The sequence below is a fragment of the Oncorhynchus tshawytscha genome, linkage group LG25 (assembly GCF_018296145.1).
Source record: "Oncorhynchus tshawytscha isolate Ot180627B linkage group LG25, Otsh_v2.0, whole genome shotgun sequence".
Classification (NCBI taxonomy): domain Eukaryota; kingdom Metazoa; phylum Chordata; class Actinopteri; order Salmoniformes; family Salmonidae; genus Oncorhynchus; species Oncorhynchus tshawytscha.
Genome location: NC_056453.1, coordinates 34,569,825 through 34,593,930, shown reverse-complemented (window position 1 = coordinate 34,593,930; position 24,106 = coordinate 34,569,825). Strand labels below are relative to the sequence as shown.

The 24,106-nt window shown below is 43.6% G+C and overlaps 1 protein-coding gene and 1 non-coding gene across 3 annotated transcripts in view; one reads left to right on the top strand and one right to left on the bottom strand.

The window, feature by feature from the left end:
• The window catches only part of lrrc1 (leucine rich repeat containing 1), a 66,116-nt gene that overhangs the window by 16,746 nt on the left and 25,264 nt on the right, over nucleotides 1–24,106 (top strand). Inside the window, exons 5-12 of one of the 2 annotated variants that reach the window (XM_024388310.2) lie at nucleotides 2,754–2,810; nucleotides 5,106–5,169; nucleotides 5,765–5,803; nucleotides 5,959–6,103; nucleotides 8,235–8,353; nucleotides 8,916–8,999; nucleotides 15,053–15,168; nucleotides 15,404–15,576. In XM_024388310.2, coding sequence (XP_024244078.1) covers nucleotides 2,754–2,810; nucleotides 5,106–5,169; nucleotides 5,765–5,803; nucleotides 5,959–6,103; nucleotides 8,235–8,353; nucleotides 8,916–8,999; nucleotides 15,053–15,168; nucleotides 15,404–15,576 — 797 coding nt within the window. Of the gene's footprint in view, nucleotides 1–2,753; nucleotides 2,811–5,105; nucleotides 5,170–5,625; nucleotides 5,701–5,764; nucleotides 5,804–5,958; nucleotides 6,104–8,234; nucleotides 8,354–8,915; nucleotides 9,000–15,052; nucleotides 15,169–15,403; nucleotides 15,577–24,106 lie in introns of both variants that reach the window. The other variant, XM_024388309.2, reaches the window with a different exon arrangement.
• Nucleotides 14,645–14,718, bottom strand: trnaa-cgc. Its single transcript has one exon. It is a non-coding gene; the product is annotated as a tRNA-Ala (tRNA).

Sequence of the window (24,106 nt, the reverse complement as noted above, 5' to 3'; positions counted from 1 at the left end):
ATGAGTCAGTGCCTGTCAGGATCTGCCCTCACAACTAGGGGAGTTAATGACTGAGAACTAGAACACGATTAAAAACAAGTTAGTGTGGCTCAACACCGCATGCAGCTCCCCGTCACAGGGGTGAATGGCACTGACACCTTATCAACTCAACATGGTATTAGTCAGCTGGCTGGCTCTGTGGCAAAACTTAATGTACAGCCTAGTGAATGTTAAGTTGCACCTCTTGCAGCATGTTGTGAGTGGTTTGGTTGGCTCTCCTGGGTCATCTGAAATGCTAGGGCTAAAACTGCGAGCATCAGAGCTAGAAGAGATTTCTCTCTGTCCTTTTAATCTGGCCCAGTAACCTCACGTTGTGACGGGGGAATCTAGAAAGACCCAGTTGGGTTAGTCACCGCAGAGGGTTAGCCTGTCATTCAGGAGAGATTCCGTATAGATTAAGAAGAATTCTGCTCTGTTTATCCTGTCGTTTGAGACTTCATGGCTCACATTTATTTGCTTTACTTCCATTATTGTTATTCAGAGACCAAAGAACAGACTGTCAACTGTCCTGTTTCGATTAAAAGCTCCCGAGCCAGTAGACCATTCAAATTGTATTACTTGTTAAAGGATTTGCTGCCTCCCTCCCTCCCTCCAAAAACTACTTTAGGATTTTATTTCATTATACTGTCACTGGAAAAAAAAGTGAGAGCGAGACGGGGGTTGACCTGGGGGGGCTCTGAGGTACTGGATGAAAAGAAAATCCCATTTAAAATAAAGCATTGCATGCATATCACATTTGCATAGTGGAATAGAGCAGTACAGTAGAGGCGCTTGCATTAGTTGCACACATGGGGAAATATCTTTGTTTCCTAAGGTCCAGAGGAGAATGTAACCTTTTATAAATGCATTTCATGCAATTCCAGGTCACTTTACATGACTGGAGTCTTTAGTATAATATTTTTAAATACCGCACAAATGACCTGAAATGACCGGCACTTTTGACACTGAGAATCTGAGCTCAATAAAAATGACCTAATCTTGAATCCATCAATAGCCTAGGCGATGCGCTCATGCCACAAGCCTATCTCGTCTTGTCTTACTTTGTAAAACAATGCTGTTCGCTTAATAGGCCTATTTGGAAGGAAGTTAATAAAATATGTTGGTAGCCTACAGCAGACAGAACTAGTCTTCTCTTTTCAGCAGGAGCCATTTGTTTTCCAACCTGTGTTTTTCCACTATTGTAGTAGAAATATTGCGCAATGCCTGTTTTGGCTGCATGCTGTTCACTGACAGATTTACTGTGTGTTCCAGACTGTAGGCTGTGTCTTTTTGATTGGGCTACACACAATCCACAGCTAGGAAATTAATAATTTAAAAAAATAAGCTATTGATCATCTGTGGCAAAATGGATATGCCTGCTCCTGGTGTAGTATTCTGAATTAGTTAATTTCTTTCTGAACAGACACCTGTAATTTTAACTTTCGTAAATGTATTTAAATTGTTCAGGGGTGCTGCAGCAGCCCCCTTCCCGCGGTTATGAGGATATAAATGAAGTGCAACGCTGGCGAGATGAGTTGCAGGCTCATGTCTAGCAGAGCGAAGAGATCATAGAAGGTGACTCTTATTCTAGTTCTGTGAGAGATACAGGCATGATTCTCTCTCACCGCAGCTACAGCCACGGGTTGATCTCTAGGCTACAATGTTGCGCAAACCATAAAGCTGGGCTGCCCCAACCTGAATAAATTCCTAGAATATCAGGCAAGTGCTGAAAATCTACGCTTTGAAATGAACTCTGATCGCTTTTATTAGACTGTGCTTTTATTAGAGCGTTCCGGCAGGACCCAGCTCAAATGAAGCACTGACTTTATCATAACCTAATGGTAATTTAATTGTCTCGTTTCAAATGAAAGTAATAACAACCAACACTGGGAACATTACCTCTAAACACTCACCGTTATGTAGAGAGTGTACATGGACACGGCAGTTTATCAAAAAGATAAAACATGTTTTTAGAGTGCCCTACTGTGTCATGGTTTATTCATGTTCTATTCTTTAACTAGGTCGAAATGGACAGTCTTGACATGGACTTAAAGTACACTTTTTTTTAAATATATTTTTTTAGTTGTACTTTTGAGTCCGGAAGTCATAACAAATGCTAAGACTTCAATCGTAGCGTTGTGTCAATCAAGTTAAGACCACACTTTATATAGATTGATTACTTTTTGTGCCATTTGATTCACAATAAGCCACGATTGAGTTCTGGCTTTAATGTTCCAGTCCACAAGATTTAGAGATTCCTCTGTGCTTCATTTAACTGATGCAATTAGGCCCGTAGTTCACAACTGACGATGTCCAAGCCATATCTCCAGAGACCTGCAGGAGTGAGTCGCATCACTTTACCACCCACTGTCAGCTGGAATCAAAAGTGCTGTAATTATTTGAATACCTTTCTTATAGGTCACGATCAGACTGAAGCAAATATGGCAAGAAATATTTAGTTACAGATTGTGCATACTTATTATTTTTTTTCTACCTGCGCTCCATGGTTCCCTTTCATTGGGGATCAAAGATATTACCTCAGCCATTATTTTAGTTGTTATTCGTTCTCCTGAAACACTTAATTCTTGGATTTCATAGCCTGTCGGAGATGGCTTCAAGTAATCTTCATAAAAAGGACAAATATACGTTTTTTTTCCCCTCTATGATTTGTTTGTTATTGTACCCAGATTATCATGAACAACAAATAGCCACTTCTCTTTTGTCTCTCTCCACAGCCTCTCCAACTTGGTGTCACTGGAACTCAGAGAGAACCTGCTAACGTATTTACCAGAGTAAGTACTTCCCTAGACCCAGTGCATTCAGAAAGTATTCAGACCCCTTCACTTTTTTGACATTTTGTTACATTACAGCCTTATTGTAAAATTGTTTAAATTGTTAGTTCCCCCCCCCATCTACACACGACACCATAATGACATCCAAAAAACAGGTTTTTAGAAATGTTAGCAAAAAAAAAAGGGCAGCGATTACAGCCTCAAGTTTTCTTGAGTATGACGCTACAAGCCTAGCACACCTGTTTTTGGAGAGTTTCTCCCATTCTTCTCTGCAGATCCTCTCAAGCTCCGTCAGGTTGGATGGGGAGCATCGCTGCACAGCTATTTTCAGGTCTCTCCAGAGATGTTCGATCGGGTTCATGTCCGGGCTCTGGCTGAGCCACTCAAGGACATTCAGAGACTTATCCCGAAGCCACTCCTGCATTTGTCTTGGCTGTGTGCTTAGGGTCAATGTCCTGTTAGAAGGTGAACCTTTGCCCCAGTCTGAGAACCTGCTCCAGAGTCCTCAGGACTTTATCAAGGATCTCTCTGTACTTTGCTCCGTTCATCTTTCCCTCGATCCTGACTAGTCTCCCAGTGTCTGCTGCTGGAAAAACATCCCCACAGCATGATGCTGCCACCACCATGATTCACCATAGCGATGGTGCCATGTTTCCTCCAGATGTGATGCTTGGCATTCAGGCCAAAGAGTTTAATCATGCTTTTATCAGACCAGAGAATGCTGTTTCTCATGGTCAGAGTCCTTTAGGTGCTTTTTGGCAAACTCCAAGTGGGCTGTCATGTGTCTTTTACTGTGTAATGGCTTCTGTTTGGCCACAACCATAAAGGCCTGATTGTTGGAGGGCTGCAGAGATGGCTGACCTTCTGGAAGGTTCTCTCTTGGTCACCTCCCTGACCAAGGCCCTTCTCCCCCGATTGCTCAGTTTGGCCAGGCGGCCAGCTGTAGGAAGAGTCTTGGTGGTTCCAAACTTCTTTGATTTCAGAATGGAGGCCACTGTGTTCTTGGACCTTCAATGCTGCAGAATGTTCTTGGTACCCTTCCCCAGATCTGTGCCTCGACACAATTGTGTCTCGGGGCTCGACGGACAGTTATTTCGACCTCATGGCTTGGTTTTTGCTTTGACCTTTGCAGGGACCTTATATAGACAGGTGTGTGCCTTTCCAAATCATGTCCAATCAATTGAATTTACCACAAGTGGACTCCAATCAAGTTGTAGAAACACCTCAAGGATGATCAATGGAAACAGGATGTACCTGAGCTCATTTTCGAGTCTCATAGCAAGGTGTCTGAATAGTTATGTAAATGAGGTATTTCTATTTTTGTTTTTATTATTTGCTAAAAATTCTAAAAACCTGTTTTCGCTTTGTCATTATAGGGTAGTCATTATGGGGTGTTGTGTGTAGATTAATGAGGGGGGGAAAGTCATTTAATCCATTTTAGAGTAAGGCTGTAATGTAACAAAATGTGGGAAAATTGAAGGGGTCTGAATACTTTCAGAATGCACTGGAAATACTTTGTTCCAGGGCAAATATTAATTGAAGGCACAAGACGACTAGGCCTACTTTTTTTAGTCCGTCAGACTGAAATTCTTATTTTGCCCTGCTCCCAACTCCCCCAGACATCTGTGTTCCACAAACGCTCTGAGAGTGGCACCCATTCCCCTGAAAAGGGATGTAATGAAGTTGGGTCTGTATGACTACATTACAAGCATGTAGCCAATTAGACTGTAAATGAAGCCGTATGTGTTTCACATGACAGACATTTATATATAAGATTATATTTAGACTTTAGAGGTGATGTAGAGCGCAGTGTGCTCTTTGGCTGAAGACAGACAACTCTTTCGATGTTCTACCTGGGTTCTCCCCCGGATTGTGAAACGAGGTGGTGTTGAGTACAGCCGGCAGTGCCCCCCTTTGGATTTACAGATTTTAGCTTTTTTAAACACCTGTAACTTCCATTTCCTGCTGTCTAGAGAAACAATGTACCTTCTCTGATGAGAAATAAAGTGAGAAAATATATATATTTGTTTTTACATAGTGGGGCCACGCCTCGCTTACATTCTTTGGGGAGAACCCTGTCAATTTATGTTGGCACAAGTCTCTCGCTGACTATCTAACCGTCTCACTGCTTGGTCTAGGGCCAATACATTTTCACTTGCACATGGTTAATATGAGACCGCAGTGAAACAGACCGAGAAGTAGCTCAAATGTACAGCCATCTGTGTGTGTGGTGAGTTTGGGCCTACACAGTATGATGTTTTAGGATATTTCCTACCCTTCTGGTGCATTCCACAGGTCACTATCGCTACTTCACAGACTTGAGGAACTTGACCTGGGGAACAATGAAATTTACAATTTGGTAAGTTTATCTGACTTGTTTGCACGTAACCTTGATCTTGTGGGGAGAACTTTCACACTGAAGTAAACAATGTGCCAAGCTAAACATGTGTAGAATGGGCAGCACTCAAATCTCACTCAACACTTTTCTTGTTATGTGAAACATAGTTGGGAGTACTGATAAAGATTCCTCCGTCTTGTCATTCTGAAGGGGTAGTGTGACAGGGCCATTTATTTTTGTAGTTTATAGTCTTACAACAATGTCAGGTTTAATGTTTATGCAAATGTAACTCTGATACGGAGAGACACTTTCTGAGAGATGAACTGAAACCAGATCAGGCTAGGGAATGACAGTTTACACATGGTTGAAATTCTTCCAGTCTTGTTTACATTTGCCTCAGTCACCTGTGTATAATTATTTCCTCACTCTCACGCTCTCGCTATCTCCTCTGCCTCCAAAATCCTTCCTCCAACGCAGCCTGAAACAATAGGCTGTCTTGTCAGCTTGAAGAACTTGTGGCTGGACGGAAACCAGTTGGCTGAAATACCTGCAGTAAGATATTTTTAAGATGTTTGCACTAATAATTCATTTTTAATTTTATGTCTTAATATTACAGTTGAACGAACTTGTGGAATATGGTTTGATTTCCCAAAAAGTAAGTCTCCCACCCATTTTAAAACATTGGATGTGCTTAGACTAAATTAATATTGCAACTTGTGTTGATATAACAGTCACGAGATGCACCATTATTGTTAAGGGCTAACACAGACTGGGATATGCATTTATAATTGAAGTGTGTTCAACCCGTAGGAGATAGGCAGCATGAAAAGCCTCCTGTGTCTAGATGTATCGGAGAACAAACTGGAGCACCTTCCAGAAGAGATCGGCGGCCTGGTCTCCCTAACTGACCTGCTGGTGTCTCAGAACCTCATCGATGCTCTGCCAGAGGGCATAGGTCAGGACGCTGTTACACTCTACACCACCATAGTGTCTTTGAGACGTGCGTGTGCTGCTTTGCATTTGTGAATGTTGATCCATGCTGATACTGATTGGGTCAAAACTGGGATCAACATCAGTGTAAACTGAGCATAAATAGGAAGTTAATCTGAACAGATTAAATTATATTGCGTAGTTTTATCAAAAAGGTTAACCACATGGAGTCCACATTTGGTAACAGACCTGATTTATCACAGGTGATGTGGCCCTAGGGTACAATAGAATGGATGAATGGAAAATTTAATAATTAAATCCATTTAGCATTATTTGATTTAAAATAAAAAATATTTATAATTTTTTAACCAATAAGAAGACTGAGATCCAAACATTGACCTCTGGTCGTGTTGCATGGAATCACAAAATGTTCTGTTTTATTAGACTGTGATACACTGCTCAAAAAAATAAAGGGAACACTTAAAGAAGACAATGTAACTCCAAGTCAATCACACTTCTGTGAAATCAAACTGTCCACTTAGGAAGCAACACTGATTGACAATAAATTTCACATGCTGTTGTGCAAATGGAATAGACAACAGGTGGAAATTATAGGCAATTAGCAAGACACCCCCCAATAAAGGAGTGGTTCTACAGGTGGTAACCAAAGACCACTTCTCAGTTCCTATGCTTCCTGGCTGATGTTTTGGTCACTTTTGAATGCTGGCGGTGCTTTCACTCTAGTGGTAGCATGAGACTGAGTCTACAACCCACACAAGTGGCTCAGGTAGTGCAGCTCATCCAGGATGGCACATCAATGCGAGCTGTGGCAAGAAGGTTTGCTGTGTCTGTCAGCGTAGTGTCCAGAGCATGGAGGCGCTACCAGGAGACAGGCTAGTACATCAGGAGATGTGGAGGAGGCCGTAGGAGGGCAACAACCCAGCAGCAGGACCGCTACCTCCGCCTTTGTGCAAGGAGGAGCACTGCCAGAGCCCTGCAAAATGACCTGCAGCAGGCCAGAAATGTGCATGTGTCTGCTCAAACGGTCAGAAACAGACTCCATGAGGGTGGTATGAGGGCCCGACGTCCACAGGTGGGGGTTGTGCTTACAGCCCAACACCGTGCAGGACGTTTGGCATTTGCCAGAGAGAACCAAGATTGGCAAATTCGCCACTGGTGCCCTGTGCTCTTCACAGATGAAAGCAGGTTCACACTGAGCACGTGACCGACGTGACAGAGTCTGGAGACGCCGTGGAGAACGTTCTGCTTCCTGCAACATCCTCCAGCATGACCGGTTTGGCGGTGGGTCAGTCATGGTGTGGGGTGGCATTTCTTTGGGGGGCCGCACAGCCCTCCATGTGCTCGCCAGAGGTAGCCAGACTGCCATTAGGTACCGAGGTGAGATCCTCAGACCCCTTGTGAGACCATATGCTGGTGCGGTTGGCCCTGGGTTCCTCCTAATGCAAGACAATGCTAGACCTCATGTGGCTGGAGTGTGTCATCAGTTCCTGCAAGAGGAAGCCATTGATGCTATGGACTGGCCCGCCCGTTCCCCAGACCTGAATCCAATTGAGCACATCTGGGACATCATGTCTCGCTCCATCCACCAATGCCACGTTGCACCACAGACTGTCCAGGAGTTGGCCGATGCTTTAGGCCAGTCTGGGAGGAGATCCCTCAGGAGACCATCCGCCACCTCATCAGGAGCATGCCCAGGCGTTGTAGGGAGGTCATACAGAAACGTGGAGGCCACACACACTACTGAGCCTCATTTTGACTTGTTTTAAGGACATTACATCAAAGTTGGATCAGCCTGTAGTGTGGTTTTCCACTTTAATTTTGAGTGCGACTCCAAATCCAGACCTCCATGGGTTGATAGATTTGATTTCCATTGATCATTTTTGTGTGATTTTGTTGTCAGCACATTCAACTATGAAAAGAAAAAAGTATTTAATAAAAATATTTCATTCAATTCAGATCTAGGATGTGTTATTTTAGTGTTCCCTTTATTTTTTTGGAGCAGTGTATATTGTTTTGTTAGCCATAGGTGTTGGTGCCAATTAACTTGTTTTATGAATTATAATGATTCCCATGCTATCCTGACTACCCTCATGTATATGTCTGCATCACAGTAAGTAAGGCTTTTTGTTTTGCAGGAAAACTAAGGCGACTGTCTATATTGAAAGCAGACCAGAATCGTCTTGCCCAGCTGCCAGAGAGCATTGGCAACTGTGAGAGTCTCACTGAACTGATGCTCACAGAGAATCAGTTACAGGTGTGTTTTTGATAGCACTGTAGTTCCTCATATATACATACTATTGTGAGGGCAGGTTTGACCCAATTAAGTAATGACCCAATTACTTTTCTGTTATGTAATCGAAATCAAAAGACAACGGTTTCATCCAACGTCAAGCAGTTTAATTTATGTGCTAACAAGGTCAGAACATTTTCTCTTTAGCTACTGTTGATTTCTACAGTAGTAATTACCCACCTCTGATGGCTGTGCTCTTCTGTCCTTGGAAAGACTTAAGGATCTACAGTACAGCATGACACAATTTTGTTTTCCTTCTGAAGGGATGCATCTCCTATAATCTTGTAACCTTTGACCTTCATTATGCCCTTAGTCTTCACTTCCTAAGAGGCTAAAAACATCTAAGTGTGCGCCAGGGACTTATCCTCACTTTGGCACAAACAATTAGATTTGTTTATTTCATCCTGACAGGAGGACTGTGTAAGTAATCCCCATGCTGGGCCACATGCCAGTCAAGTGTCACTGCTATACCCATTACTGTATGTGCAAAATGTCGTTATTTCTTACTGGTTGTTTCCCTCTTTAGAGTGTGCCAAGAAGTATTGGAAAACTAAAGAGACTCTCCAACTTCAACTGTGACAGAAACCGATTAGCATCATTACCAAAAGAGGTATGCTATGGTCTTTCCACATGTAGTAGTTTGAAGCAAATAAGCATTGTTGAGACTTGTTGAGACTTGTTGAGACTTGTTGAGACTTGTTGCTTCAAAGGGCACCACAGTTCATAGTCTACTATATTATGGGCTTAGATCATATCTTTATCTTGTAAATGCTTTATGTTACGAGGACATGACTCCTCTTCCTTTGTTTCTTTCTGTGATAAAATAAGGGCTTGTTTAATGGCTCAAAGTTTGACTCAATCTTCCTTTGTGATTTTACCATATTTATCACATTTGTGATGCCGCAGTGAAGTCGCTCCCACAGTACATTGATTTACAACACAATCCTTGTATTATATGAAGGAGTGCACTGTTTAGACTGGATCAAAAAGCAATCTGTCCCCTTGCTGCTGTGAGGTACTTTTAAAAATGATTTCAAACGGTCACTTTCTCCAGTTGACAGAACTTGTTTCCTAGCTCTGCTGTAGAAATAACCCCCACCTGAAGTACTTCCGGCGCCGACAGAGATGGCCGCCTCGCTTCGCGTTCCTAGGAAACTATGCAGTTTTTTGTTTTTTTACGTGTTATTTCTTACACTAGTACCCCAGGTCATCTTAGGTTTCTTTACATACAGCCGACAAGAACTACTGAATATAAGATCAGCGTCAACTCACCATCAGTACGACCAAGAATATGTTTTTCGCGATGCGGATCCTGAGTTCTGCCTTACAACCAGTGTAACCGAGTGGATCACATGCAGCGACCAAAAAAAAAAAAAAAACGACTCAGAAAAAGAGGGAAACGAAGCGGTCTTCTGGTCAGACTCCGGAGACGGGCACATCGTGCACCACTCCCCAGCATTCTTCTTGCCAATGTCCAGTCTCTTGACAACAAGGTTGATGAAATCCGAGCAAGGGTAGCATTCCAGAGGGACATCAGAGACTGTAACGTTCTCTGCTTCACGGAAACATGGCTCACTGGAGAGACGCAATCCGAAGCGGTGCAGCCAGCGGGTTTCTCCACGCATCGCGCCGACAGAAACAAACATCTCTCTGGTAAGAAGACGGGCGGGGGCGTATGTCTTATGGCCAACGTGACATGGTGTGATGAAGGAAACATACAGGAACTCAAATCCTTCTGTTCACCTGATTTAGAATTCCTCACAATCAAATGTAGACCGCATTATCTACCAAGAGAATTCTCTTCGATTATAATCACAGCCGTATATATCCCCCAAGCAGACACATCGATGGCTCTGAACGAACTTTATTTAACTCTCTGCAAACTGGAAACGATTTATCCGGGAGGCTGCATTCATTGTAGCTGGGGATTTTAACAAGGCTAATCTGAAAACAAGACTCCCTAAATTTTATCAGCATATTGATTGCGCAACCAGGGGTGGAAAGACCCTGGATCATTGTTACTCCAACTTCCGCGACGCATATAAGGCCCTGCCCCGCCCCCTTTCGGAAAAGCTGACCACGACTCCATTTTGTTGATCCCTGCCTACAGACAGAAACTAAAACAAGAAGCTCCCACGCTGAGGTCTGTCCAACGCTGGTCCGACCAAGCTGACTCCACACTCCAAGACTGCTTCCATCACGTGGACTGGGAGATGTTTCGTATTGCGTCAGACAACAACATTGACGAATACGCTGATACGGTGTGCGAGTTCATTAGAACGTGCGTTGAAGATGTCGTTCCCATAGCAACGATTAAATCATTCCCTAACCAGAAACCGTGGATTGATGGCAGCATTCGTGTGAAACTGAAGGCACGAACCACTGCTTTTAATCAGGGCAAGGTGTCTGGTAACATGGCTGAATACAAACAGTGCAGCTATTCCCTCCGCAAGGCTATCAAACAAGCTAAGCGCCAGTACAGAGACAAAGTAGAATCTCAATTCAACGGCTCAGACACAAGAGGTATGTGGCAGGGTCTACAGTCAATCACGGACTACAGGAAGAAACCCAGCCCAGTCACGGACCAGGATGTCTTGCTCCCAGGCAGACTAAATAACTTTTTTGCCCGCTTTGAGGACAATACAGTGCCACTGACACGGCCTGCAACGGAATCATGCGGTCTCTCCTTCACTGCAGCCGAAGTGAGTAAGACATTTAAACGTGTTAACCCTCGCAAGGCTGCAGGCCCAGACGGCATCCCCAGCCGCGCCCTCAGAGCATGCGCAGACCAGCTGGCCGGTGTGTTTACGGACATATTCAACCAATCCCTATACCAGTCTGCTGTTCCCACATGCTTCAAGAGGGCCACCATTGTTCCTGTTCCCAAGAAAGCTAAGGTAACTGAGCTAAACGACTACCGCCCGTAGCACTCACATCCGTCATCATGAAGTGCTTTGAGAGACTAGTCAAGGACCATATCACCTCCACCCTACCTGACACCCTTGACCCACTCCAATTTGCTTACCGCCCAAATAGGTCCACAGACGATGCAATCTCAACCACACTGCACACTGCCCTAACCCATCTGGACAAGAGGAATACCTATGTGAGAATGCTGTTCATCGACTACAGCTCGGCATTCAACACCATAGTACCCTCCAAGCTCGTCATCAAGCTCGAGACCCTGGGTCTCGACCCCGCCCTGTGCAACTGGGTACTGGACTTCCTGACGGGCCGCCCCCAGGTGGTGAGGGTAGGCAACAACATCTCCTCCCCGCTGATCCTCAACACTGGGGCCCCACAAGGGTGCGTTCTGAGCCCCCTCCTGTACTCCCTGTTCACCCACGACTGCGTGGCCATGCACGCCTCCAACTCAATCATCAAGTTTGCGGACGACACAACAGTGGTAGGCTTGATTACCAACAACGACGAGACGGCCTACAGGGAGGAGGTGAGGGCCCTCTGAGTGTGGTGTCAGGAAAATAACCTCACACTCAACGTCAACAAAACTAAGGAGATGATTGTGGACTTCAGGAAACAGCAGAGGGAACACCCCCCATCCACATCGATGGAACAGTAGTGGAGAGGGTAGCAAGTTTTAAGTTCCTCGGCATACACATCACAGACAAACTGAATTGGTCCACTCACACAGACAGCATCGTGAGGAAGGCGCAGCAGCGCCTCTTCAACCTCAGGAGGCTGAAGAAATTCGGCTTGTCACCAAAAGCACTCACAAACTTCTACAGATGCACAATCGAGAGCATCCTGGCGGGCTGTATCACCGCCTGGTATGGCAACTGCACCGCCCTCAACCGTAAGGCTCTCCAGAGGGTAGTGAGGTCTGCACAACGCATCACCGGGGGCAAACTACCTGCCCTCCAGGACACCTACACAACCCGATGCTACAGGAAGGCCATAAAGATCATCAAGGACATCAACCACCCGAGCCACTGCCTGTTCACCCCGCTGTCATCCAGAAGGCGAGGTCAGTACAGGTGCATCAAAGCTGGGACCGAGAGACTGAAAAACAGCTTCTATCTCAAGGCCATCAGACTGTTAAACAGCCACCACCAACATTGAGTGGCTACTGCCAACACACTGTCAATGACACTGACTCTACTCCAGCCACTTTAATCATGGGAATTGATGGGAAATTATGTAAATATATCACTAGCCACTTTAAACAATGCTACCTTATATAATGTTACTTACCCTACATTGTTCATCTCATATGCATACGTTGATACTGTACTCTATCATCGACTGCATCCTTATGTAATACATGTATCACTAGCCACTTTAACTATGCCACTTGGTTTACATACTTATCTCATATGTATATACTGTACTCGATATCATCTACTGTATCTTGCCTATGCTGCTCTGTACCATCACTCATTTATATATCCTTATGTACATATTCTTTATCCCCTTACACTGTGTATAAGACAGTAGTTTTTTTTTGGAATTGTTAGTTAGATTACTTGCTCGTTATTACTGCATTGTCGGAACTAGAAGCACAAGCATTTCGCTACACTCGCATTAACATCTGCTAACCATGTGTATGTGACAAATAAAATTTGATTTGATTTGACCCCACACCCACCAGTTTGTCTTCAATGTAGACACAGGAAATTGACTTTTGTGGGGTGGGGTGGTGGTGGGGGTGGGGGGTTTATGCGTCAGTACTAAATGTGAGGGAACTGTCTATTTGCATGTAATGCTAAGCTAACCATTTTACCCTAAGCAAATTTGCTTGTGCATGCTCAGTCTGAACATGCTCAGAAAAAGGCTAATGTAAACCTTGATCGCATCTCATTTTGCCTCCATGATTTACCCTGCTGCTCGGATCAATGATGTAAAATCATAGAAGCTTCAGTCATGAGTAAGTGTAATCTGGTTAGTGCATCCCCCAGTAATCACTGTGATCTGCATGCAGAACTTATCTGCACTAGACTTGACCCCTTCTGATTTTAGTGGGGATTGTGAAATGCTAATCCTCATACCTGCTAACCAGGAAATCCAGTTTCTGTGAACTGAATCTCATTCAGTAGAAGCATACAGAATGCCACTGTGGTACTATGCAGACCAATGTCGATTATCAAATCGACCTGGAGAACTCTGTCACAAAGGCCATCTCCCACTGTGACTGTCTTCACCTAAGACATGGCTGTGCCACTCATCATTCCTGGCATGTGACTGTCTATACAGTAGCAGCTGCATGATTTTAGCTCCTAGGCTGGTGGCATGCTATCTTTTGTTTCCAGGAGATTCAAGCGCAGACAGCAAACACACTGTTTTTCCCAGACAAAATATGCACCCCCCCCATCCATTTATTTTCTATTATCTTCTGCAGTTCTCTGGTGTGTTCAGTTACGGTTTATTCTCCGAGTGCTGTGTTTATTCTAGCCTCTTGTCTGTTGGAGAGAAAGCAAGCTCCCTCTGGTTAAATCTTTATCTGAAAGGCCCTTTAGTGATTATACAATGCCCCTGTGTCTCAGTCACGCAAACAGTTCAGTGTGTGAGTCCACAGCACTTGGCCCAGATAATGAATTGATAGTGTCATTGTTTTATTGTCTCAAACCGTGAATGCTGCATGACGTTTCTAATGTTAACTGTAGTCCTGGTACCAGACAAGCACTTGTTTACCACAATACCGTGGTGTTAGGTATGTGGATGATTTTAAATCAATATTTATGACTCATTGATAATTGGCTCAACGTATCAAAGGCTGATATTAGCTTATTTCCATTTTAATGCAAATATTTTAACAATATTCATATTTACTTAAGATCTCCATAGACAAACAATGTATCTGGTATTGATGTTTGAGGGTAGGCCCATGCATGTAGTCCTTTGTATAGCCTACTTCTGAGGCAATAGCTAGACTTTGAGTAGTCTACTTCGTAGCCTACTAACTGGGATTCCTGTTGGTATTTGGACTTCTCTTCTTCCCTCGTCTTGAACTCTTATTTACTCCAGTGAGTGCTTCAGCTTAGCCAGATCCTTTTAACATGATGAGACTCCATGACTATTTGGTTCCTGTTCAAGTCTGTCTGGCCACTGACTGATTTAGTTAGTAGATTAGTCTTACTACAGAACTTTAGCTGGCCCATCAGGTCCCTACTTTAACACACTAGTAATTGCAGCTAATTTTAGCTCCTAATCTGCCAAACACCTTAGCTGTTCAATACATTTTAGTAACTTAGCAGACAGACACCCTTATCCAGAGCAACTTTTTTTTATTTTTATACTAGTCCCCTGTGGGAATCGAACCCACAATCCTGGCATTGCGAGTGCCATGCTCTACCAACTAAGCTACACAGGATTTTAAATATGCCCATTTCTATGGCAAAGCTCCCAAATGCTCTGAATGGTTTACCTTTCTATGCCCAATACACTAAATGGATATTTTGAACAATGAAGGTATACACACACTCTCACCTATTTTTCTGTGGTTTTGTAATGGTAAAGTAAAAATGTAACTTTTAGATTTTTTTTATTTTACGTAAATTGTTCTAACCAAAGCTTTTTCCCTCTTCCTCCCTGCAAGATGTCTGTGTGCCTCAGAACACGGAACAAATATGCAATTGTGTGGGTGAACTAAAGACTAAACGCACTGTTTTCACGTCTTGCTTGTATGTCTTTCCTACCCAAATCAAGATTGGAGGTTGCAGTAGTCTGAATGTCTTCTGTGTACGAGAGAACAGGCTTACAAGGATTCCCTCTGAGATCTCTCAGGCCTCAGAGCTGCATGTGTTCGATGTCTCCGGAAATAGGTAGGCTACATTAACATTTCAATGCCACTTTATTAACCCTTTTAATCATACACAATATTCACATTTGAATATACACCAGACCCAGTAAAGCTTTTAGATGTGACTGGTGCTCACAATAAATCATAATATTTGACACCAATAGACTTGTTCTTAGCTGTCCACAAATCAAACAGGTTCACAAAACATTTTGCAATATTCTTCTGAAGCCTGTCTATACCATGTCATCTCTCTCCAGACTGCTCCACCTACCCATTTCTCTGACTGCGCTGCGACTCAAGGCCCTGTGGCTGTCAGAGAACCAGTCGCAGCCTCTGCTCACCTTCCAGAATGACATAGACCCAGAGTCTGGGGAAAAGGTGCTCACCTGTGTTCTCCTGCCCCAGCAGCCTTTAGAACCAGAGAGTAAAGGTAAGGTCTTCTCGTGGTCTTCCAACTCAGTAGCCTTGTGGTTTGTGTCCGCCCTGAGATTGGAAAGTTTGGAGTTCGATCCCTGGCCGAGTCACCAAAGACCTGTGAAAAATGTGACCTGATGTGTATCTGCTTGGCACTCAGCATTAAGGAGGTAGATTAGGGGTAAGGCCTGCTATAGACAAGGGTCCTGTCCAGGGGGTGTACTTGTACATATAGCTGCCTTAGGCTCCTGCTCCTGTTTCTGTAGCCCATCTCCCATGAGTCTTTCCACCTCGCACAATCCAAGGCTCGTGCAAGATTACTTACCCTCGGTCTGTCTGGGTTTTCTGTGCATCGGCAGGACAGAGCAGCTACATCTGGTAAGACGAGGGGCGGGGGTGTGGGTCTTTTTGTCAATAACAGCTAGTGCGCAATGTCTAATATTAAAGAAGTCTTGAGATATTGCTCACCTGAGGTAGAGTACCTCATGATAAGCTGTAACAAGAGTTCTTATATAAACTCAGCAAAAAAGGAAATGTCCTCTCACTGTCAGTTGCGTTTATTTTCAGCAAACTTCACGTGTAAATATTTGTATGAACATAACAAGATTCAACAACTGAGACATAAACTAAACAAGTTCCACAGACATGTGACTAACATAAATGGAATAATGTGTCCCTGAACAAAGCAGGGGTCAAAAGTAACAGTCAGTATCTGGTGTGGCCACCAGCTGCATTAAGTACTGCAGTGCATCTCCTCATGGACTGAACCAAATGTGCCAGTTCTTGCTGTGAGATGTTACTTTACTCTTCCACCAAGGCACCTGCAAGTTCCCGGACATTTCTGGGGGGGGAATGGCCCGAGCCCTCCGATCCAAAAGGTCCCTGACGTGCTCAATGGGAATGAGATCCAGGCTCTTCACTGGTCATGGCAGAACACTGACATTCCTGTCTTGCAGGAAATCACGTACAGAACGAGTAGTATGGCTGGTGGCATTGTCATGCTGAAGGGTTATGGATAAACCTGCAGGAAGGGTACCACATGAGGGAGGAGGATGTCTTCCCTGTAACGCACAGCGTTGAGATTGCCTGCAATGACAACAAGCTCAGGCCGATTATGCTGTGACACACCGCCCCAGACCATGACGGACCCTCCACCTACAAATCGATCCCGCTCCAGAGTACAGGCCTCGGTGTAACGCTCATTCCTTCGTTCCATAAACGCAAATCCGACCATCAACACTGGTGAGACAAAACTGCGACTCGTCAGTGAAGAGCACTTTTTGCCAGTCCTGTCTGGTCCAGCGACAGTGGATTTGTCTATAGGTGACGTTGTTGCCGGTGATATCTGGTGAGGACCTGCCTTACAACTGGTCTACAAGCCCTCATTCCAGCCTCTCTCAGCCTATTGCGGACAGTCTAAGCACTGATGGAGGGATTGTGCATTCCTGGTGTAACTCGGGCAGTAGTTGTTGCCATCCTGTACCTGTCCCGCAGGTGTGATGTTCGGATGTACCAATCCTGTGCAGATGTCATTACACATGGTCTGCCACGGTGAGGATGATCAGCTGTCCGTCCTGTCTCTCTCTGTAGCGCTGTCTTAGGCGGCTCACAGTACGAACATTTCAATTTATTGCCCTGGCCACATCTGCAGTCCTCATGCCTTGCAGCATGCCTAAGCACATTCACAAAGATGAGCAGGGACCCTGGGCATCTTTCTTTTGGTGTTTTTCGAAGTCAGTAGAAAGGCCTTTTTAGTGTCCTAAGTTTTCATAACTATGACCTTAACAGCTTACAGACGGTAGGCAATTAGGTCTTAACGACCGTTCCACAGGTGCATGTTCATTAATTGTTTACGGTTCATTGAACAAGCATGGGAAGTGTTTAAACCCTTTACAATGAAGTTATTTGGATTTTACGAATTATCTTTGAAAGACCGGGTCCTGAAAAAGGGATGTTTCTATTTTTGCTGAGTTTATATTCGTAGCTGTCTATTTAACACAACAAACCGATGCTGGCACTAAGACAGCACTCAATGAGCTGGATAAGGTCGTAAAGCAAACAAGAAAATGCTCATCCAGAAGTGGTGCTCCTAGTGGCAGGGGACTTTAATGCAGGCAATCTTAAATCCGTTTTACCTCATTTCTACCAGCATGTCACATGTGCAAACCAGAGGAGAAAAAAACAACCTCTAGACCACCTTTACTCCACACACAGAGACGCATACAAAGATCTCCCTCCCTTGGCAAATCTGACCATAATTCTATTCTCGGGATTCCTGCTTACACGCAAAAACTAAAGCAGGAAGTACCAGTTACTCACTCAATTCAGAAGTGCTACGCTACAGGACTGTTTTGCTAGCACAGATTGGAATATGTTCCGGGATTCACCCAATGGCATTGAAGAGTATACTACCTCAGTCACCTGTCTTCATCAGTAAGTGCATCGACGACGCCCCCCCCCCCCACAGTGACTGTACGTACACTACTGCTCAAAAGTTGGGGGTCACTTAGAAATTTGGGCCAAGCTACCTGCCACCCAGGACCTATATACTAGGTGGTGTCAGAGGAAGGCCCCCAAAAAGATCAGACCAAACGGCTCCTAACATCTTTTACCCCCAAGCCATAAGACTGATGAACAATGAATCAAATGGCAACCCTGACTATTTGCATTGACCCCCCCCACACACACACACACGATGCCCTTAGCCGTGGTATATTGGCCATACCACACCTTTAGTAATCCTGGTTTGGGGGACATTTAGCTAATTTTAGTTTCTTTGTTAAGGTCAGCTGTTGTCTGGCTCTAGCTAGCTAGCTAATGGTTGAAGTAATGTGTGTAAAAAAACTTCCATAACCATATAACTATCTACCTTAGTACCTTTCTTCGCCTGTTCGCTAGCTAGCTAATGAGGCTAACGTTAGCTGCTGGACTTTGGATAAGCAAGCAAACATTAGCAAGCTACCTAACTAATCAAAATATCGGTTTGCATTAATTGATTAACCTCCGCTTGTATACCACCATTTAGCTAGCTATCCACAGCAGCCTAGGTTTGTTCATGTATGGTTAGTATGAGTATTCATACTCAATTTACCTCACATGAAGTATGCTTATTGGTCATAGTATGGCTATGGTTAGTATGCCAAAAGTTTCTGGATGTCGTACTACAGTCAACAAAATATAAAGTATACGAGCAGTGGCCACTGTTTCCTTGCTTTTTAGGCCCCAAAAGGCAATTCTTTAGATTTGAAGAAAAGTTATGTTATGTTGGCTGACAATTTGTTAGCTACGCTAGCTTTACGAACAGCAAAGCATAATAAAAACCGAGCGGCTCGATTCGGTCTTATGTAGCAAAATTGTATTGTTTTTTAAAAGATTGTTGTTGCATTGAATAAAAGTAGAGACTCGGCGCTTAAATGGTATCAAACACTACAGTTGAGGAACAATGGGGAAGTAATTCTGCTTTGTAAGTTGATAAACTTGTAACCTCACTTGAGAAAATGGCCCTCGAATGTTTTGGAAAACCTACTGGCAAGTTCTGCTTTGTCTATACCCATTCAACATTGTTCACACCCTCTTAAGCCTTAGCCCCACCCATCTCTTTAAGGAGTCGCATGTGAGGCCATGTACTAAACAACCAAAGATCTCGAGACTAAAGGCTGGTTTACACTGACAGTTGCACCGACGACATTAACATTCTATTGTCGTCCAACAAACTTGTAGTTCTGAAAAAGAATCAACACAAACTACAGGCTGCATATCAGCAAAATAGTGTAACTAGTGTATTTGAACACCATTTACATGCACCTGTTTTTAAAAATGTATTTAGTATGTCAATACAGAAAACCAGGCAATTAAAAGCAACATTCTAAACAATGTTTTAGTTCATTTTTGGCTTAGCTGAATAATGACCAGATCATATAGCTGACAACTTTATAATTTGTCTTAATTTTAAAAATATATATACACACGGTTGGAGTCATTAACTTGTTTTTCAACCACTCCAAGTTTCTTGTTAACCAATTTGCCAAAACTATAATTTGTTTTGACATCTACTTTGTGCATGACACAAGTAATTTTTCCAACAATTGTTTAGACAGATTATTTCACTTATAATTCACTGTCACAATTCCAGTGGATCAGAAGTTTACATACACTAAGTTGACTGTGCCACAGCTTGGAAAATTCCAGAAAATAGTACCTGTGGATGTATTTCAAGGCCTACCTTCAAACTCGGTGCCTCTTTGCTTGACATCATGGGAAAATGAAAAGAAATCAGCCAAGACCTCAGCAAAGAAATTGTAGACCTCCAAGTCTGCTTCATCCTTGGGAGCAATTTCCAAACACCTGAAGGTACCACCTTCATCTGTACAAACAATAGTATGCAAGTATAAACACCACTGTGGTGCGGAAAGTGCAAATCAATCCCAGAACAACAGCAAAGGACCTGTTGAAGATGCTGGAGGAAACGGGTACAAAAGTATCTATAGCCACAGTAAAATGAGTCCTATATCAACATAACCTGAAAGGCCGCTCAGCAAGGAAGAAGCCACGGTTCCAAAACCGCCTTTAAAAAAGCCAGACTACGGGTTGCAACTGCACATGGGGACAAAGATCATATTTTTTGGAGAAATGTCCTCTGGTCTGATGAAAGAAAAATAGAACTGTTTGGCCATAATGACCATCATTATGTTTGGAGCGAAAGGGGGAGGCTTGCAAGCCGAAGAACACCATCCCAACCGTGAAGAACGGGGGGTGGCAGCATCATGTTGTGGGGGGTGCTTTGCTGCAGGAGGGACTGGTGCGCTTCACAAAATAGATGGCATCATGAGGCCGGAAAATGATATGGACATATTGAATCAACATCTCAAGACATCAGTCAGGAAGTTAAAGCTTGGTCGCAAATGGGGTCTTCCAAATGGACAATGACCCCCAAGCATACTTCCGAAGTTGTGTCAAAATGGCTGAAGGACAACAAAGCCAAGATATTGGAGTGGCCATCACCTCAATCCCAAAGAACATTCGTGGGCAGAATTTAAAAAGTGTGTGCGAGCAAGGAGGCCTACAAACCTGACTCAGTTACACCAGCTCTGTCAGGAGGAATGGGCCAAAATTCACCCTACTTATTGTGGGAAGCTTGTGGAATGCTACCCAACATATTTGACCCAAGTTAACAATTTAAAGGCAATGCTACCAAATACTAATTGAGTGTATGTAAACTTCTGACCCACTGGGAATGGGATGAAATAAATAAAAGCTGAAATGAATCATTCTCTCTACTATTATTCTGATATTTCACATTTTTAAAATAAAGTGGTGCTCCTAACTAACCTAAGACAGGGAATTTGGATTAAATGTCAGGGATTGTGATACACCGTATACATTTAAACTCAGTTTATGTAAACTTCAGACTTTAACTGTGTATGTGTGTGTGTGTGTGTGTGTGTGTGTATATATATATATATATATATATATATATATATATATATATACACATATATATATATATACACACACACACACACACACACACACACACACACACACACACACACACACACACACACACACACACACACACGAATGAATGAATTATCTATTTCACCCTCCTTTTTTCTTCCCGATTTCGATCTTTTATTGCTTCCTGAGCCAGCTGGGGAGCTGCAGCGAAGGTAGAGGCATGCGTCTTCTGAAACATGACCTGCCAAACCGCGTTTCTTAACACCCTCCCGCTTAACCCAGAGGTCAAAAATCAAATCAAATGCACATGGTTAGCACATACACATGTTTAGCAGATGTTGATGTGAGAGTAGCGAAATGCTTGTGCTTCTAGTTCCTACCGTGCAGTAATATCTAACAATTTCACAACCACCTTAAACACACAAGTGTAAAGGAATGAATATGTTCATATACAGTGCCTTGCGAAAGTATTCGGCCCCCTTGAACTTTGTGACCTTTTGCCACATTTCAGGCTTCAAACATAAAGATATAAAACTGTATTTTTTTGTGAAGAATCAACAAGTGGGACACAATCATGAAGTGGAATGACAGTTATTGGATATTTCAAACTTTTTTAACAAATCAAAAACTGAAAAATTGGGTGTGCAAAATTATTCAGCCCCTTTTACTTTCAGTGCAGCAAACTCTCTCCAGAAGTTCAGTGAGGATCTCTGAATGATCCAATGTTGACCTAAATGACTAATGATGATAAATACAATCCACCTGTGTGTAATCAAGTCTCCGTATAAATGCACCTGCACTGTGATAATCTCAGAAGTCCGTTAAAAGCGCAGAGAGCATCATGAAGAACAAGGAACACACCAGGCAGGTCCGAGATACTGTTGTGAAGAAGTTTAAAGCCGGATTTGGATACAAAAAGATTTCCCAAGCTTTAAACATCCCAAGGAGCATTGTGTAAGCGATAATATTGAAATGGAAGGAGTATCAGACCACTGCAAATCTACCAAGACCTGGCTGTCCCTCTAAACTTTCAGCTCATACAAGGAGAAGACTGATCAGAGATGCAGCCAAGAGGCCCATGATCACTCTGGATGAACTGCAGAGATCTACAGCTAAGGTGGGAGACTCTGTCCATAGGACAACAATCAGTCGTATATTGCACAAATCTGGCCTTTATGGAAGAGTGGCAAGAAGAAAGACATTTCTTAAAGATATCCATAAAAAGTGTCGTTTAAAGTTTGCCACAAGCCACCTGGGAGACACACCAAACATGTGGAAGAAGGTGCTCTGGTCAGATGAAACCAAAATTGAACTTTTTGGCAACAATGCAAAACGTTATGTTTGGCGTAAAAGCAACACAGCCATCACCCTGAACACCCCATCCCCACTGTCAAACATGGTGGTGGCATCATCATGGTTTGGGCCTGCTTTTCTTCAGCAGGGACGGGGAAGATGGTTAAAATTGATGGGAAGATGGATGGAGCCAAATACAGGACCATTCTGGAAGAACCTGATGGAGTCTGCAAAAGACCTGAGACTGGGACGAAGATTTGTCTTCCAACAAGACAATGATCCAAAACATAAAGCAAAATCTACAATGGAATGGTTCAAAAATAAACATATCCAGGTGTTAGAATGGCCAAGTCAAAGTCCAGACCTGAATCCAATCGAGAATCTGTGGAAAGAACTGAAAACTGCTGTTCACAAATGCTCTCCATCCAACCTCACTGAGCTCGAGCTGTTTTGCAAGGAGGAATGGGGAAAAATGTCAGTCTCTCGATGTGCAAAACTGATAGAGACATACCCCAAGCGACTTACAGCTGTAATCGCAGCAAAAGGTGGCGCTACAAAGTATTAACTTAAGGGGGCTGAATAATTTTGCACGCCCAATTTTTCAGTTTGATTTGTTAAAGTTTGAAATATCCAATAAATGTCGTTCCACTTCATGATTGTGTCCCACTTGTTGTTGATTCTTCACAAAAAATAGTTTTATATCTTTATGTTTGAAGCCTGAAATGTGGCAAAAGGTCGCAAAGTTCAAGGGGGCCGAAATACTTTCGCAAGGCACTGTAAATATCTGGATCAGCGATGGCCGTGCGGCATAGGCAAGATGCAGTAGATGGTATAGAGTACAGTATATACATGTGAGATGAGTAATGTAGGGTATATAAACATTAGTGTCATTGTTTAAAGTGACTTGTGATACATTTATTACATCCAATTTAATTATTAAGTTATACTTTTTGGGGGATTAAAGTAGGTTCTGGTGGCGCTTTTTCTCCCAAATTTCGTGGTATCCAATTGTTACTATTTACTATCTTGTCTCATCGCTACAACTCCCGTACGGGCTCGGGAGAGACGAAGGTCGAAAGCCATGCGTCCTCAGAAACACAACCCAACCAAGCCGCACTGCTTCTTAACACAGCGCGCCTCCAACCCGTAATGCAGCCGCACCAATGTGTCGGAGGAAACACAGTGCACCTGGCAACCTTGGTTGGCATGTACTGCGCCCGGCCCGCCACAGGAGTCGCTGGTGCGCGATGAGACAAGGATATCCCTACAGGCAAAACCCTCCCTAACCCGGACGACGCTAGGCCAATTGTGCGTCACCCCACGGACCTCCCGGTCGTGGCCGGCTGCGACACAGCCTGGGCGCCAACCCAGAGTCTCTGTAACTGAGCTCTACCTGTAACTGTTCTGGATCTGGGCATATGCTCTAACCCCCTCCCGACCCCACCCGAGGGCCAGGCCTGCTCCTTTGCTGTTTTTTGTGTTTTTTTTACTCCAGTGGATTGGATAGCTAAAGAGGCTTAACTCCTGACTGGCCTGCAGCCATTAAAAGCCTGCTGGGTGAGGTGAAGCAAGGAGAGGCTTGCTCGCTCACTCAGCTGAGTCCTGGAATAATCTAGGCCTGATCCAATTGTTGATTGGATAAAAAATAAAATCTCAAACTCCACAACCTGGTTGCAGAACCCATATGTCATGTCTGATTTGATTCATTGAATGACTACAGCGTGTGCTCCTTGTTATGACCATCCTCCTTTAGTAATCCCTGATTTCTCTCGGAATGAGAGGACTAAGTGTTTATG